This window comes from Electrona antarctica (genome assembly GCF_951216825.1).
Source record: "Electrona antarctica genome assembly, chromosome: 13".
NCBI lineage: Eukaryota > Metazoa > Chordata > Actinopteri > Myctophiformes > Myctophidae > Electrona > Electrona antarctica.
In genome coordinates this window covers 11,311,109-11,325,093 of record NC_136794.1, presented here as the reverse complement: position 1 = coordinate 11,325,093, position 13,985 = coordinate 11,311,109, and the positions used below count along the sequence as shown (strand labels likewise).

At 42.3% G+C, this 13,985-nt stretch overlaps 1 protein-coding gene across 18 annotated transcripts in view; it reads right to left on the bottom strand.

Annotated features, from left to right (window-relative positions):
- The window catches only part of usp9 (ubiquitin specific peptidase 9), a 52,870-nt gene extending 40,989 nt beyond the window's left edge, over positions 1-11,881 (bottom strand). For 7 of the 18 annotated variants that reach the window (XM_079517421.1, XM_079517422.1, XM_079517419.1 and 4 more), the window contains exons 1-2: positions 11,375-11,879; positions 579-853 (exon numbers count right to left, since the gene is read on the bottom strand). In XM_079517421.1, the coding sequence (XP_079373547.1) occupies positions 579-686 (108 nt within the window). In that variant the 5' untranslated portion in view covers positions 687-853; positions 11,375-11,879. Of the gene's footprint in view, positions 1-578; positions 854-10,878; positions 11,026-11,374 lie in introns of those variants that run through there. The other 11 variants (XM_079517407.1, XM_079517418.1, XM_079517411.1 and 8 more) reach the window with 4 other exon arrangements.
- Positions 11,882-13,985: the final 2,104 nt, after the last annotated feature.

Below are 13,985 nucleotides of genomic sequence, written 5' to 3'. Positions count from 1 at the left end.
ACTAACACACGTCCTTTATCTATCACTCAGGAGCCTCTGTTCATTGATGAACAGAGGTCATTGATTGGCTTTGATTGTTCATTGATTGACTTCTCACCCTTTTCCGCTCCCTCCCTCTTTATTCCTTTCCTTGGGCATCTGTGTGTTTAGGTATGAGCACTAGCTGTTGGAGGAAGAATTAAAAATCTGTGCTGCAGTATCTGCAGTCATAGGGAGCAAGGCGGACAAAAACCATTCCTCCTCCTCCCTTTGCAGTTTAATTTAATGACATGTCTGTAGTGCCGCTGACATTGTTCTGTGGTGCAGTAACACACAGCCATCTGAAAATCTAGATGGTGAGAAAAGAGCCGGACAAGAGTAGCGACTGGCAGAGAGGGGAAAAAAAACGATCAAAAATAAATAAATATGAGAAACAAAAGTGGGGGAGGATCTACACAAAGGAGATGAGATGGTAGACATTAAAAGAGAAATGACTTCTTGAAAAACAGAAAATGAGTTCTTAAAGATAGTGATGGACAGGTGACTAAAAGGCGAGTAAGGTAATGTTAATTAGTGTTGACTGTCGAGATCACACTGACCTGGTTCTGTGGCGGTGGGGGCTGGCTCTGGGCGTCGGGCGCCTGGCCCTGGCCCTGACCCTGACTGTCATTGCCTCCCACTGGAGAGCCACGCGTGGTGGCCGTCATGCTCGCCACGGGGCAGATTTTGGCAATCTTGGCCTCTTACGGAGCACTGGCCAGGAGGGAAATCACAGCCGCCTCAGCCGCAGAGCGGAGGGATGGGAGCCCGAACACGAGAGAGAGGGACACAAGCACCTGGAGGTCTGGATCGGCCGCTGAGACCATTGCATAACCTGGAGCAGGGAGGAAGGGCAAAGGTTAGTGCACAGGCTGGTTTATGTGAAATTCACAAGCCAAGTAAACAAACAGATGGTCAGAAATGTCTCTCAGTCTTCAAAGCTGGATTCCAAATCAAATGTATTTCTAACAGCTGGCCTGGGATTAGGCTATTTGCCATCTTCCCTCCCCAACTACCTGCCAAGTGACCTATGTACAGTTGGGGGTGGAACCGATGCGTTATGAATTTCATACAGAAGTGGGAGTGATAAGATTTACAAAAGGTGACCAGATAGCCAGCGTAAAAAACCTGTTCCACTAACTCCAGATAGCAGACTATGGGTCTATTCCCGTCAGATCAGCTGGGAACTTGGCACAGCTCGGATATATAAGCCGTCTCGGATATATTGTGTAGGGGAGACGATTACTTATGATTTTATCCCTATTGGAACGAAACCCGACTTAAGGGTACTTCCCAAAGTTCGGTACGGCAACGCACTCGCTTTAGCTCGCTCAGCGGTGCCTCTTGTTGCTCAAGTCCACTTCATTCGTCATGCCTAAGGAAACACTCCTGGTAGGCCCCGGAAGCCGGGGAGACACCGATGAGTCCCATAGCAATAATCTTAATCTTTTTCTTTTTTTTAATTCAGAATGACGTTTGAATCCATTTTCGGACCACTTTGAAGGGAGGCAACGTTACTTCTAGCATAGCTGCTAGGGCTAAATGTGTTTGTTGGCAGTCAGCTGTGAGCAGAGCATTCGCTTTCTACAAGCAGCAGGGACATCAAAGCCTCACGCAGTTGCTCCGCCTCGGGACTTGGATAAGTAAGAAGGAGCGCACCTTCGCTCTGACCGATTCTCTTCTTGGACTATGACATATTCTAGCCTCACGTAGCCAGCCTTCATCTGCCTTTGCAATGCATATTGCCCCAGGCAGATTAAGTCTGGCCCATCGCAATTGTGGGAGGGCTTCACGGCCGAAATGGTTACGGTCAATCAGATTCGTCTGGAACCAGGCTATAACCAACCAGGGCCCAGTATTCAAATATGGGGCGCGAGACATTGCTAAAAATAAATCTAACACTGAGGCGGACGAGACTAATATCCACGTAGTGATATTAGTATCGCTACGCAAGACATATACAGTAACATACATACTGTATAGGAGTGAATATTTTAGTAAACGACAAAATTACTTTGATTCAGATTCATTATTCGATTCAAAATAGCTTATACCAGAACCACCCCAAAAAAGCCTTCAAATTCGACACACGTGTTCCACACCACCAGTGCCCGGTGTTGAGTCGGTCGGACCCACGGTTGTCCAGAACCACCCCAAAAAGGCCTCCGCCCGGCCTCTGGACAGGGCCCCTGCCCAAGGTCCATATATGGAGCTGGCCTGTTCTGACATCACAAATATGTTCTGACATCTGCATAGACTCCATATTTGGGCATGCCTGACAAAAACTCCATATTTCGGCATGCCTGCCAAATCTGACATTGCATGTTCTGACATCGTAACGACATAACAGGCCATATATGGAGCTTGCCTGTTCTGACATCACAACACTCCATATTTGGGCATGCCTGACACAGAACTCCATATATAGGAATAAAGGGAAACAGAGCGAGTGGCGACACTAGCGTTGAGTCCCATTGTAACAATGGAATGCGGAAGTGCTCATTCTATCTCAATGGGATAGTTCCGATGTTTGGAACTATAGCCCATAGGCACCCACCCCCTTTGCGGCGAGATCAAAGCGCGTCGCCACTCTTACTATTCCACTCGGCACAGCGCGACAGATACAGAAATCTCCATATATGGGCATAAAAGGGACATAGACAGATGGGTGGAACGGGTACTCTGACATGGGTACAACGGGTATTGCATAGCCGGGTGAGGCATGGATCTCCAACTTCCATCGTTACCGACTCGGTGCTCTACAGCTGGGCACCGGTCTAGTAGAGAGAAAATCGGAAACAAATCTGTATTGGTAAGTCAGACATAGAAAACTAAATTCAATCAGCCAGGAATATTCTAAACTAGAAAAAGTGCCCTTCTGGGCACAGGTCTCCACCAGGAGGATAGGAGTGTGTGTGATGTTTGGCAAAATGTTTAGGAGTAATATAAACATGTTTTTTTGTTTTTTGCAACAATTTTCTTCATTTTGTTGAGGAAATGCAGAGCCAGATCACTCATAGCATCTCTGAGGATAGAATTCTGGATGAGCAGGACATGTGCAGCATTTTGTACAAAACGGGCTACTCCTGAAAACTTTGGAAGGCAATCTTAGCTAATCAGTGTAGAATCTGAGAAATCCAACAGGCTCGTCTTGATCACATGACTACAGAGATCATGTGTACAGATTTGCGTGAGATTTGGATGAAATCTGTGCGACCAACATAAACAATGTGTTTTGCAGAAATCGGCCTCATGGTGGCGCTATAACCGGCAGATGTGGAGGGATGCAGGGAAAATGTTTTTCCATGGCCTTTAGGGAGTGCGTATACATAAGTTGTCGATGCAGTTATAGGTAAAAACAGGAATTGGCCTGTTATAGCGCCACCGTGAGGCTGATTTGGGAAAGAAATAGTGGCATGTCGTCCTCGGCCTAGTGGAAATGTGCGTGTATAATTTGATGGAAATTGGACACTGTGTTTGTGATTTGTGGCATTTTGTTCGAAACGGACCAATCATGTGAGCTTTGGAAGGCAATCTTAGCCAATCAGGATGGAAGATGGGAAATTGTGCAGATCTGTGTTATCACATGACTATGGAGATAGTGTATACCGAATTGTGTGATGTATGGATAAAATGTGTACGAGTTATCTACAGAAATATGTTTTGCCTAAATCGGCCTCATGGTGGCGCTATAACAGGCCATTGAGGAATATTTGGGGCAGAGGTTCGTCGTTGGCATCCAGGGAGTGTGTGTGCACAGTTTGGCATGGAACGGGCCAACGGTGCCGGAGATTAGCTTATAACGGACGGACGGACGGACGGAAGGACACACGGACGGAGTGCAAAACATACTCTCTCCCCATGCCTTCGGCCTGGTGGAGACAATTAATCTGTACATTTTACAATCTCTGTACATACGTGTGCACGTCTGTAATCCATGTAATTTGAGAACTGTTTGCCCGACCGCCTTCAAATACGGTACGATACAAGGTTATACCGTAAGTGCTTTTCCATTAATCCTTTGCAAAAATTGTTATTATAGTCGAAAAAAGAAAATAATTGTCTGCCGTTTCCATCCACTGACATAATGCGACTCATGGGAGATATGAAATAAGATAATAAAATAAGCAGTAGGTGGCACTATTTCGCCAGTAAAGTGAGAGTGTGAGACGCATGTTATTTGACATTTAACTTTGACATTCTTTTTGGTTATAGAAATATTATACATGCCACGGACTGCCTGGTTGGCGATTGGACTACAAGTCTTCTATGCTGTGCAGAGGCTGTCTGGGACATCTTTTTGTAACCAATGAGTCCTCCGGCTCTAATTAACTATAAGCACTAGCACTAGTAAGACTAGATTGTAGCCTAAATATTAAAGTAATGTCCTCACGTTCCATTTAAGAAACATTCAACTTAAGCTCATAGGACTAACTGAAAGTTAGAAGAACTACATGAAACAATGAAACATAGGCTATTGGATTGCATAAACATCACTTAGTAAGAACTTGGAAGTCAGAATAAATAATGAACATATAGGCCTAATCCTATTATAGATACATTATATAGGCCTAGTAGTAATAGTATACACAGAAAGTTAATCCAAGAGGCCAATTGCAAGAGGTCCCCTCTTTGCTTTACTTCCCGTATCTGCGTGAGTCAGCGTGACGTCGGCACACGCCTTTTTGAGAATATGTGAATATTATAACGTGAAATGAAAGTGTGTGTTCCAATGCTTAATAATATTTTCCATAACCGTAAACCGTCTTAGACTCTTGGTTGATGGGGGCTGATTTGAGAAATCATGAAATTTGCCATAATGCTCTCAATGCTCATCCAGATGACGTTGTCAGTGTTGTTGTCAGCCTGGGAGAGACGAGGGGGAGGGTGGTGGGGAGGTCGGGGAGGAGCAAACCATGGTCCATGCCTACAGTACTTTTTGTAGATTTGTAGTAGCATTTGTAGTAGGAATTGCGCCTCTAGTAGCTCCAATTAAGTTTATGCATCTTCATATATATAGACAATCTTTGAGTTAATCAATCGCGCATTGATACACAGACTAGAATAAGGATGTGGCTCAAATATGAAGGGCTATTACTTCCGGGTCGGGTGGAAGTGGTCTCTTCTTCTGCGTTTTTCGCGCATTACAATGGCCTCATGATCCTGCCAGGGAATGTGTTAACAGGTATACTCGTCCCGATTAATACATTTTGCACGGGTGCTTTTGATGAGTAGGATTAACCGGTTTTAACCGGTCCAATTGCTGTGCACCTTTGCTAGGGCCCCAGCGTTTTCTAGAGCAAGGATGGAACTCATTTTAGCTCGCTGGCATTGATGCTATGCTTTAGCATCCAAGATGGAAGAGCCTGAAATCACCGACACCCAAGCACCATACCACTTTCATCCAGCAGGCCACACTCATTGTATTAAGCATCAAATATAAACATCAGCAATACAGTTACTGCAGGAGTTTATCCACTATTGTGGGTAGGTGTGCCTACTATTGGTGTGCAGACCAGTGGTATTGAATTGTAGATTCTTGGCTCAAACTACATCTTGTTAACTCGTGTACATTAGGCTAAGTGGTTCTTTAAGGCTGTCTTGTCAATTATGTGTTCTCCAAATATGCCTATTCACTGCACCAAAAGATTTGATCACCTCCCAGTCCAAAAAAGAGCCAACATGCTCCAACATGAGCAAATATTCCAAATCTACAGTAAACCATTGAATTCTTGCCTAAAATGCTCCCAGAAGTTAATTTCACAATAATAATGAATTGCATTTTTATAGCGCTTTTCCAAGTGCTCAACGCGCTTTACAATGGTTCATTCATTCATACATTGGAGGTGAAGCGGCGAACAGTCGACGCCAGCGTCCTCACTTCCCACATTCACACACCAATGGTGGCAAGCTCACACCGACCAACACATTAGAGGCAATGTAGGGTTCAGTGTCTTGCTCAAGGACACTTCGACATGGGGACAGGAGGAGCCGGGATTCGAACCGCAGACCCAGGGATCATTGGACGACCAGCTCTACCTCCTGAGTCACAGCCGCCTGGCGCCTGCACAATAACGGTTGTTGTATGAAAAAGTACATTTGTAAGATGGCTTTCCTCTTCCTTCACAGTTATGGCAGTGTTTGTTGCTCGAGTGTCTGGTTGCAGTGTCATCACCTCAGCTTGATGAATCGCACTGCTTGCTCCTCCCATGTGTTCCCAGAGATAATATTTGTAAATCCTTACAAATAGAGATTAAAACCAAAAACTAGTTTTATTTTAAGTGACTTGCGGTTAGTTTTTTCCTTTGAATGAAAGGCAAAGTAACATATTAGGTTAATTTCTCCCCTTGAAAATAATGAAAGGCAGACAATGTTGTCTTACTGGAATGTGAATGAATGGGAAAACTATTTTTTTGCTAATACGGTAAGCAAAATAAGAGAATTATGGAAATATTTGCAAAATCGTCTACTCTGCACTACCTTGCACAGTCCATTCCAGGCAGCTAGCTACTGTGACTATTGTTAAAAAAATGCTTTTAGAGAAAATGAAGTTGTCGTACAAGGAAGTGAGCCATTTTGCCATACTGCACGACTAAGCAAAGCGTTCTCAAAACCAAACCATGTACACAAGCTCAGAATAGCTGCCCATTTTTACCCTCCATGTTTCAAACACTCACAAGGTGTTGTCATTGAGTTCAGACAAAGCATTGAAAAACAAAGCATACTGACAGAACACTAAACCTGGGCATCACACAGACTACCAAGCGAAACAAAACAGGGACCTATAGATGTGCTGCTATGTGATTGATATGTAATTCATTCACCATTAACTTCTGATAAAGGGTAGCTACAGTAGCTAGCTACATTCGTGTGTACATTTACAAAAAAATCAAACAGTAGCCAGGAATAAGAACAAATGATTTAGTATTATTGAACGAATGATTTAGTATTAGCCCACCACACATTAGCAAGAAATTCAAATTCAATGTCACAAGGAGGTTAATCAATAAATTGATCTGCAGCGTATCATTATGTTCCACTGTCACCGGTAATTGGCGACACAATGATCTTTTTGGTCTTTTAATCACTGAAGTCAAAACACCCTGTTTAGGATGTATACAATGACAAATACCTCTACTGTTTATCTGTAGTCAATATTACCTATTGCTTACCTATTGCTCTCATAAATTTGCAAACTAATTTCACTTCCAATTAATTTGAACTTCATTTGAATTATTAATTTGTACGCAATGTAATGTGTAAGAAATGAGCCATGGGACATACAAAAATAGGTGGGCACTTCAATGAATACATGGTGATATATTCAAAATAGAACTAAACTAGAAAATAACGATATGACTTTTAGTGTGGTCCTTATCCCAGAGGTGATGGGAAGTTGAGGGTGGGGGGCTGCGGTGTAATAATGAACTTACACCCAATAAAACTCCTAGACAGTCCAATGACCACAACCAGTAAAGTACAGGACACCACAAAGTGAAAACACCATGACTTTGTGAGTTTCAAGCAAGATGGGGGTTTTCCGGCAATAACCATGGAAATGTTGGCAGAGAAGCCGGACAGTCATTTGTCATCCTTTTAATTTTCTCTTACATATGAGGACCGGCTAGTCATGCAGATTAACGATAGTTAATGTCAATTTCAATCTCGTTTGTAAAGTAGCCTTTAACCCCAAAAAATAAATACAAAAGAAACATTGCTTAAACATACCATGGTCTCGCCCCATGTAAAAAGCTCAAAGGTTCAATGTAGTTGACAATCATAATATGCAAGCTGACCCCTTATAAAGTCAAGCCCCAGAGGACACATAAGGCCATGAGCAGCCATAATGATGAGCATTGTTTACTCTTCCTCTCACTGTGCACAGCTAAAAGCCTCACTGTTGTCAGTCGTCTGCTGCCCAGAAATACCCGTTGCTTCCCTACCGTTACACCATATCAATAAATGACTGGAAATAGGCCTACACAACAGAAGCGAGCAACCATGTTTCATAGACTACTAGACAGATACAAATTCAGAGGGGAAATACATTAAAAACTTCAGACTGTATGGATGAAAGGTTTCACATTTGAGTGAGACCTAACAAATTATGACTGTCAAAATAATAAATAACATTAAAAACCACAGCAGCTGCAAGGCTGGTCTCCTACAGGGCAATAGCTGGTTGGGGAAGGCTGTGTTAAGTATGAAGTATGGAATACGGGATAATTAGCTAGTTAGTGTTAGCCATAAAAAGTTAGATAGATCTTTGTTGATCTCATGGGGAAATGCAGGTGTCATAGCAGCACCACAGTAGCTAGGCATAAATCACAGGGCAGGCACATGCAGAGAGTATGGTTGGGTGATCTGACGGTAAAACCGAATACAGTAGGGATAATTTCTTTAATAGCAACGATTTAATTTAAAAACCATCATAATATTGAATACAATACAAACAGCATGCGTTTCCCCCTTATTAGGTTATTTACAATAGGGTCTCCCGCAAGTCAGGAGCTATGGCTTCAGTTTCAGTCTGTAACAGCTGCAAAGCATCAACATCATCATTGCTGAGATACAGGTTGTCTCGTCAATGATGCATATTCATGTCAGTTGTACTTTAAATACAACTGACATATTCATGTCAGTTGTATTGTACATGGTTCAACCTGTTGTTCAACCATCAAGTTGTTAAATACAGCAAGTCTGAAGGAAGAAAACAGGCAAATAACCCTGACATATTATGCATCCATATTTAATGTTCTTCTATGTAATCAACACTAGAGGACTTTTGAAAGGAAAACATCAGGTCTGTAATTCACTCGTCAACAAGGTTGTTAACAGACACATCTGTTGTAACAGGTACTGTATTTTGTTCAATATAAATGCTGTTCAGTAATTTAGTACTGTGCACTGCACAATCTGAATCTACCGCTACACATGGGCATACAGGTACATCTATAATCCGAGAATGGAGTTGTCATTTATATCCTGTGGCGAGAGACCTTAGAGTGAGACCAACAGTTAAGAGTTTTTGTTGTCATTGTTTGGTGTGTATTACTAAGTATTACTTTACAATTTAGTGTTGGAAGTATCCAATGATAGCTGATATCAGCAATCTGAACCAAGTCAATAATCAATACATGACATAAAACCATAACATCTTAGGCATACCATCTCAAGGAGGACAACTGGAACACGTTGGTTTATACAAAAAGCAAGCCATTACAACGATGAGCTGAGATATTTAGCTAGCCAGAAGAAAGCATCCCACATAGCCACTTGTTTGTTATATGAAGGGGGCAGGTTAAACCCAAAGTAAACCGTATGTATTTAATTAATCACTAATGTGCAATTAACAGGACATGACCTATATCAGCACCAATGATAAGTATGGTTGCTGTTAGAACGAACAGGCATGTGAAGGGGGTAAAATGGAATAAAACCCCAGCCATCTACATTATGTTAGCTTACAATGCCTTCTGAACAGATAACTGACCTAAAGAGCATAACGTTAAAAAAAATATAACGTAATATTACATAATAAGCTTGCTAAACTAGCAGCTGGCAATTGAGTTAGTTAACGCCTGCTCTTGGATGCGGTAGCCGATGTTGTGCTTGGATTTATAGTTAGTTGCGCGCCGGTGCCGCGCGCCTAAAATAGCAGATCTACAAGCCCACATCGCGCCGCGATCCGACCCGCTGTGAGCTTGTATGTCGGCTATTTTGGGCTTGCAAGGCGATCCGCCCAGACAGACAGCAGAGGAGAGAAGGCCTCGTCCAAAGCCTGTTCCATTGACACAGACACAGGCCACGGTCTGACAGGCCTGACATTACACTTCGTCCAAATGCTGCACAATGATGAATGGCTAACGAGTTGACGGACACACACTTATTGCTTAATGACCGTGAACACCTTATATATATGCGCCAACGTTTGAGCTTATGTCATTGTTAACCAACTGTGGCGTTGTTAACACCATTTTATAACGGGCAACGACCCTGCTGGGTTGGAACCGTCGGGCTTTAATTTCTCCTCCTTCGCGCGAGCCTCGACAAAATCGACATGTTTTCTACTAAAACAAAGTGTCGACGCGACGTTTTTCATATGAAAATACGTCATTTTTATCGAGCGACACGGTCGCGCGACGAAGTACAAGTTATAAGCCTCAACGTTAGCTAAGATTAGCGTTAGCTTACTAGCGAAACAAAACGTCATAAACCGAATCAAGTAATTATTTCACCAGTATTGGCGTAACATTGGCCAGCTAATGCTGCACCTTTAATAGTGTGCCATCATATAAAACACTGCTAACTATCACCAATGCGGTTCAATTCAACGCAACTACTACTTGATGCCGTTTTGTCAAGTTATCAAACCAGTTAGCCACATAGCTAACGTCAAATAACCATTGCTATTGACAGACAGGGGGCTTCGTCTACTTCCCGAAATTGAATTGGAAAGTGTTCTGTGCGGCAGCAATATTTTTTTTGTAATATAAAACAAATAAAGACACAACCATGAAATTCATAATAATTCAATGATCGGGACAAAAAGAGTACAACTTGTATTAAACCTTTCACGGACACAATGCAAACCACACTGACTGCAAGATTGCGTGAGACAATTATAAATGTAGACAACTTGTAAACATGGAATTGTCAGTTTGTAGACAACCCCAGGGTCCATTTACCAGCTAACACAGCTATAGCTAACATACTAGTCTGGCTAGTTCAGATTGTCATCGGGGGAAGCTATAGCCAGCTAACTGAGTCTGACTGGGTTGCGATGTTAAAACAGCACATTACAGTTTCATATCATCGATTCTGACATACTATTGTACATACAATTGCAACATATGTTACCTAATGGAGGAAATGCTGTCATCGACTGGCTGATAACAGTCGGTCAGTTCTTGCCGTTTTGCCTTTGCATCCACTACTACCAGCTGACGCTAATATTAGAGCTGTGTGTGAGGGAGCTAGCAACACTAGCCTGCTACAGAGGTTAGGATAAAGATACTAACGGATGACACAGTGACATCACAAACAATCGGAAGTGTGTAGCCGGGGCCCTTGCGGAATTTGTTTTTCGCTAAGGACTTCCGCATGTCGTCGGTGACATATATAACAAATCCTTGGTATTCAACATTATAGCTACGCGAGGCTAGTTAGGGCTAATTTATATTTCGCCGCGCCGAGCCTATCACTCGGTAGAAAATGACGTAATATTTCAGAGAAAAAAGTGTCGACGCTTGTCGCGTCGACACTTTCTTCGGTGAATTGTTGTTACCGTGCATCTGCTGAGTGACATGCCCGTGCGATGAAAGGGCTATCGCGGCTAGTAAAGCTAACAACTCACCATGAATTTGATAGGACTTCCCCCTCTTTATTCACGGGCTATGTTCCAGCCTTGAGCGATGATGGTTTCGTCGTAATATTACATAAAACGTGGCCTATATCATCGGCTGTTTCCTTCCGAGACACAAACGGGTTGCTGGGACGATAATGATTCCTACTGTGTTCCTTTTTTCCTCTGCTTTTTTCGGGTGTTTTTCCTGCGTCACCCGGCGCGCTAGCAAGCAAGGCAAGGCAAGCCCCCCCGACTGTATCTAGTCCGATCTCTGATGGGGCTCCTTGTCACTTCTGTCCCAGGCAGCCAGCAGTCACTACTCAGTCGGTCACACAACTTGAATCACTTCAACATGGCGGAAGCGCAGTGTGATACAAATAGTTAACAAACCCAGACGACTCTCGGATCTCCAATCGTCAACACTGTCAGTGAGCCAGTTTGCACTGCAACCGAAAACAGTCCTGCAAATGGAACGGAACACGGGCTGGGTGGATTGGACAAAAAAAATCATAGAATTACGACGACTGACTGACTCCGGGTCCAGCAAGGATTATCGACTCCGCTGTTTAATTCAAACCTTGAAAGCTTCCCAGACTATTTTGACTTTGCCGCCTCCTATCGTAGGGAATAGGCATTGCAATTGATTTGACTCGACGGTTGATTAAAAAAAAGTGCCCTCCTTTATAACTCTGATTGAAATATGTATTAACAGTTTGCAGAATTACAGTAAATTTCAAGCACAACTCAATACAAAGACTGTTAACTGTGAGTGGACGACCCAATAAAGCATTACACTTGTTTACAAGAGGGTCCACCTTGTTCAATTCATCTATTATACTATTACTAGTAGTACTAGCCACTAGCCAGGTCAGTTTTCATTTTCAAGACCGAATCAATGGAATCATCATCACATCGCCACAACCAAAACTTTATTGTTACTCTATTTCGGGAATAACAGCACAGGATGATGTTTTCGACCATCAGAATTATATATATTACATATATTACCTTGTTCTAAATATCCACAGCCTGACATTGATTGATTCATTGATTCATTTATTGATTTTTAACGAAACATTACAAAAACTGTTACAAAGAACCATGATAAAGCATTACACTTGTTTACAACAGGGTCCACCGTTTTCAATTCATCAGAACATTTATATGATGATTTCCTGTTTTTTATAGATTTTTAATTACTTTTTTAAGAAAGTTAAAAAAAAAAGCTATAATAGACAGCTAATTTCTGAACACTTTAATTTATATATTATATTGTGAAAATGTCCACATCCATTTGTTTATGAACATTCAAACAGTGATGATAGTTACACTCACCCAGTCAGCATTAACTAAAATATAATACAATATTTCAATAACTCAGCTATTTGCTTGCACCATATTTGGCCGTTCATACATTTGTTGTAAATATGTTTTCAAATACATGCAAATTGGGAATGGGATAGTTTTTGATCATTCAACTAATAAAGATAAAGGCTTACGTGTCGATGTAGGATTTCTATTTTTAATATTCAAAAATGTTTTTAAAATTGCTCAACATGCAACTTTAGCAACCAAGCTGAATTTCATCCATTAGGCCTATAGATAAGATGTCTGTGTCTGTCTGTCTGTCTGTCTGTCTGTCTGTCTGTCTGTCTGTCTGTCTGTCTGTCTGTCTGTCTGTCTGTCTGTCTGTCTGTCTGTCTGTCTGTCTGTCTGTCTGTCTGTCTGTCTGTCTGTCTGTCTCTCTCTCTCTCTCTCTCTCTCTCTCTCTCTCTCTCTCTCTCTCTCTCTCTCTCTCTCTCTCTCTCTTGGGGGGCTGGGTACCCCAAAATTACACCAAAATACCCTCAATATTTTTGCTGTAAAACTGGCAACTGCATTCGTGCACGATTAGTGGCTGTACTCTTTCTTTATTGCTCATCTCTCTTACTGTGATTTTATAGACCACATTGTGAAATATTTTTACTGTAAAACTGCATTAGTGCACTACATGGCTACTAGTAGTGGCTGCATTAATTCAGCGACTTGTCTGTCTGCCTGCCTCTCTCTTTTTTGGGGGGCTGGGTACCCCAAAATGACAGCAAAATTAAAACAAAATACCCCCATCTTTTTTCGCGCCGCACAGCCCAGGGGGGCCCTGGGAGGGTTAATCCGGCCCTGTGTTCAGCTGTACTGTAGGTAGCCCTAGAATGTCTGTGATTGTACAGGTAGATACATTACATGTATTCCCAAATGCAGAATACATGTACTGTAGTGTACTATCAGGGACATTCTAGGGCTAAGCTGGAGGAGAGGTAACTGCTGTTATACGCCCCTACAAACAAAGCCTCTAGACCAGGGCTCTGTACTCAGGTGAACAGCACCTTCCTTGGGGTTCCTCACCAGCACATCTGACATAGGCCTACTGTGATACTGTGGTGTGGTCTGACTGCTGGTGATGATAGGTAGTGTAATGCTTAATTGGGTCGTCCACTCACAGTTAACAGCCTTTGTATTGAGTTTGTGCTTGAAATGTACTGTAATTCTGCAAACTGTTAATACAATTTTCAATCAATCAATCAATCAAGTCCATAATAATCCAGGCCACCAGGCCATGTTCCTCCTGCATAACTGAGAGTTT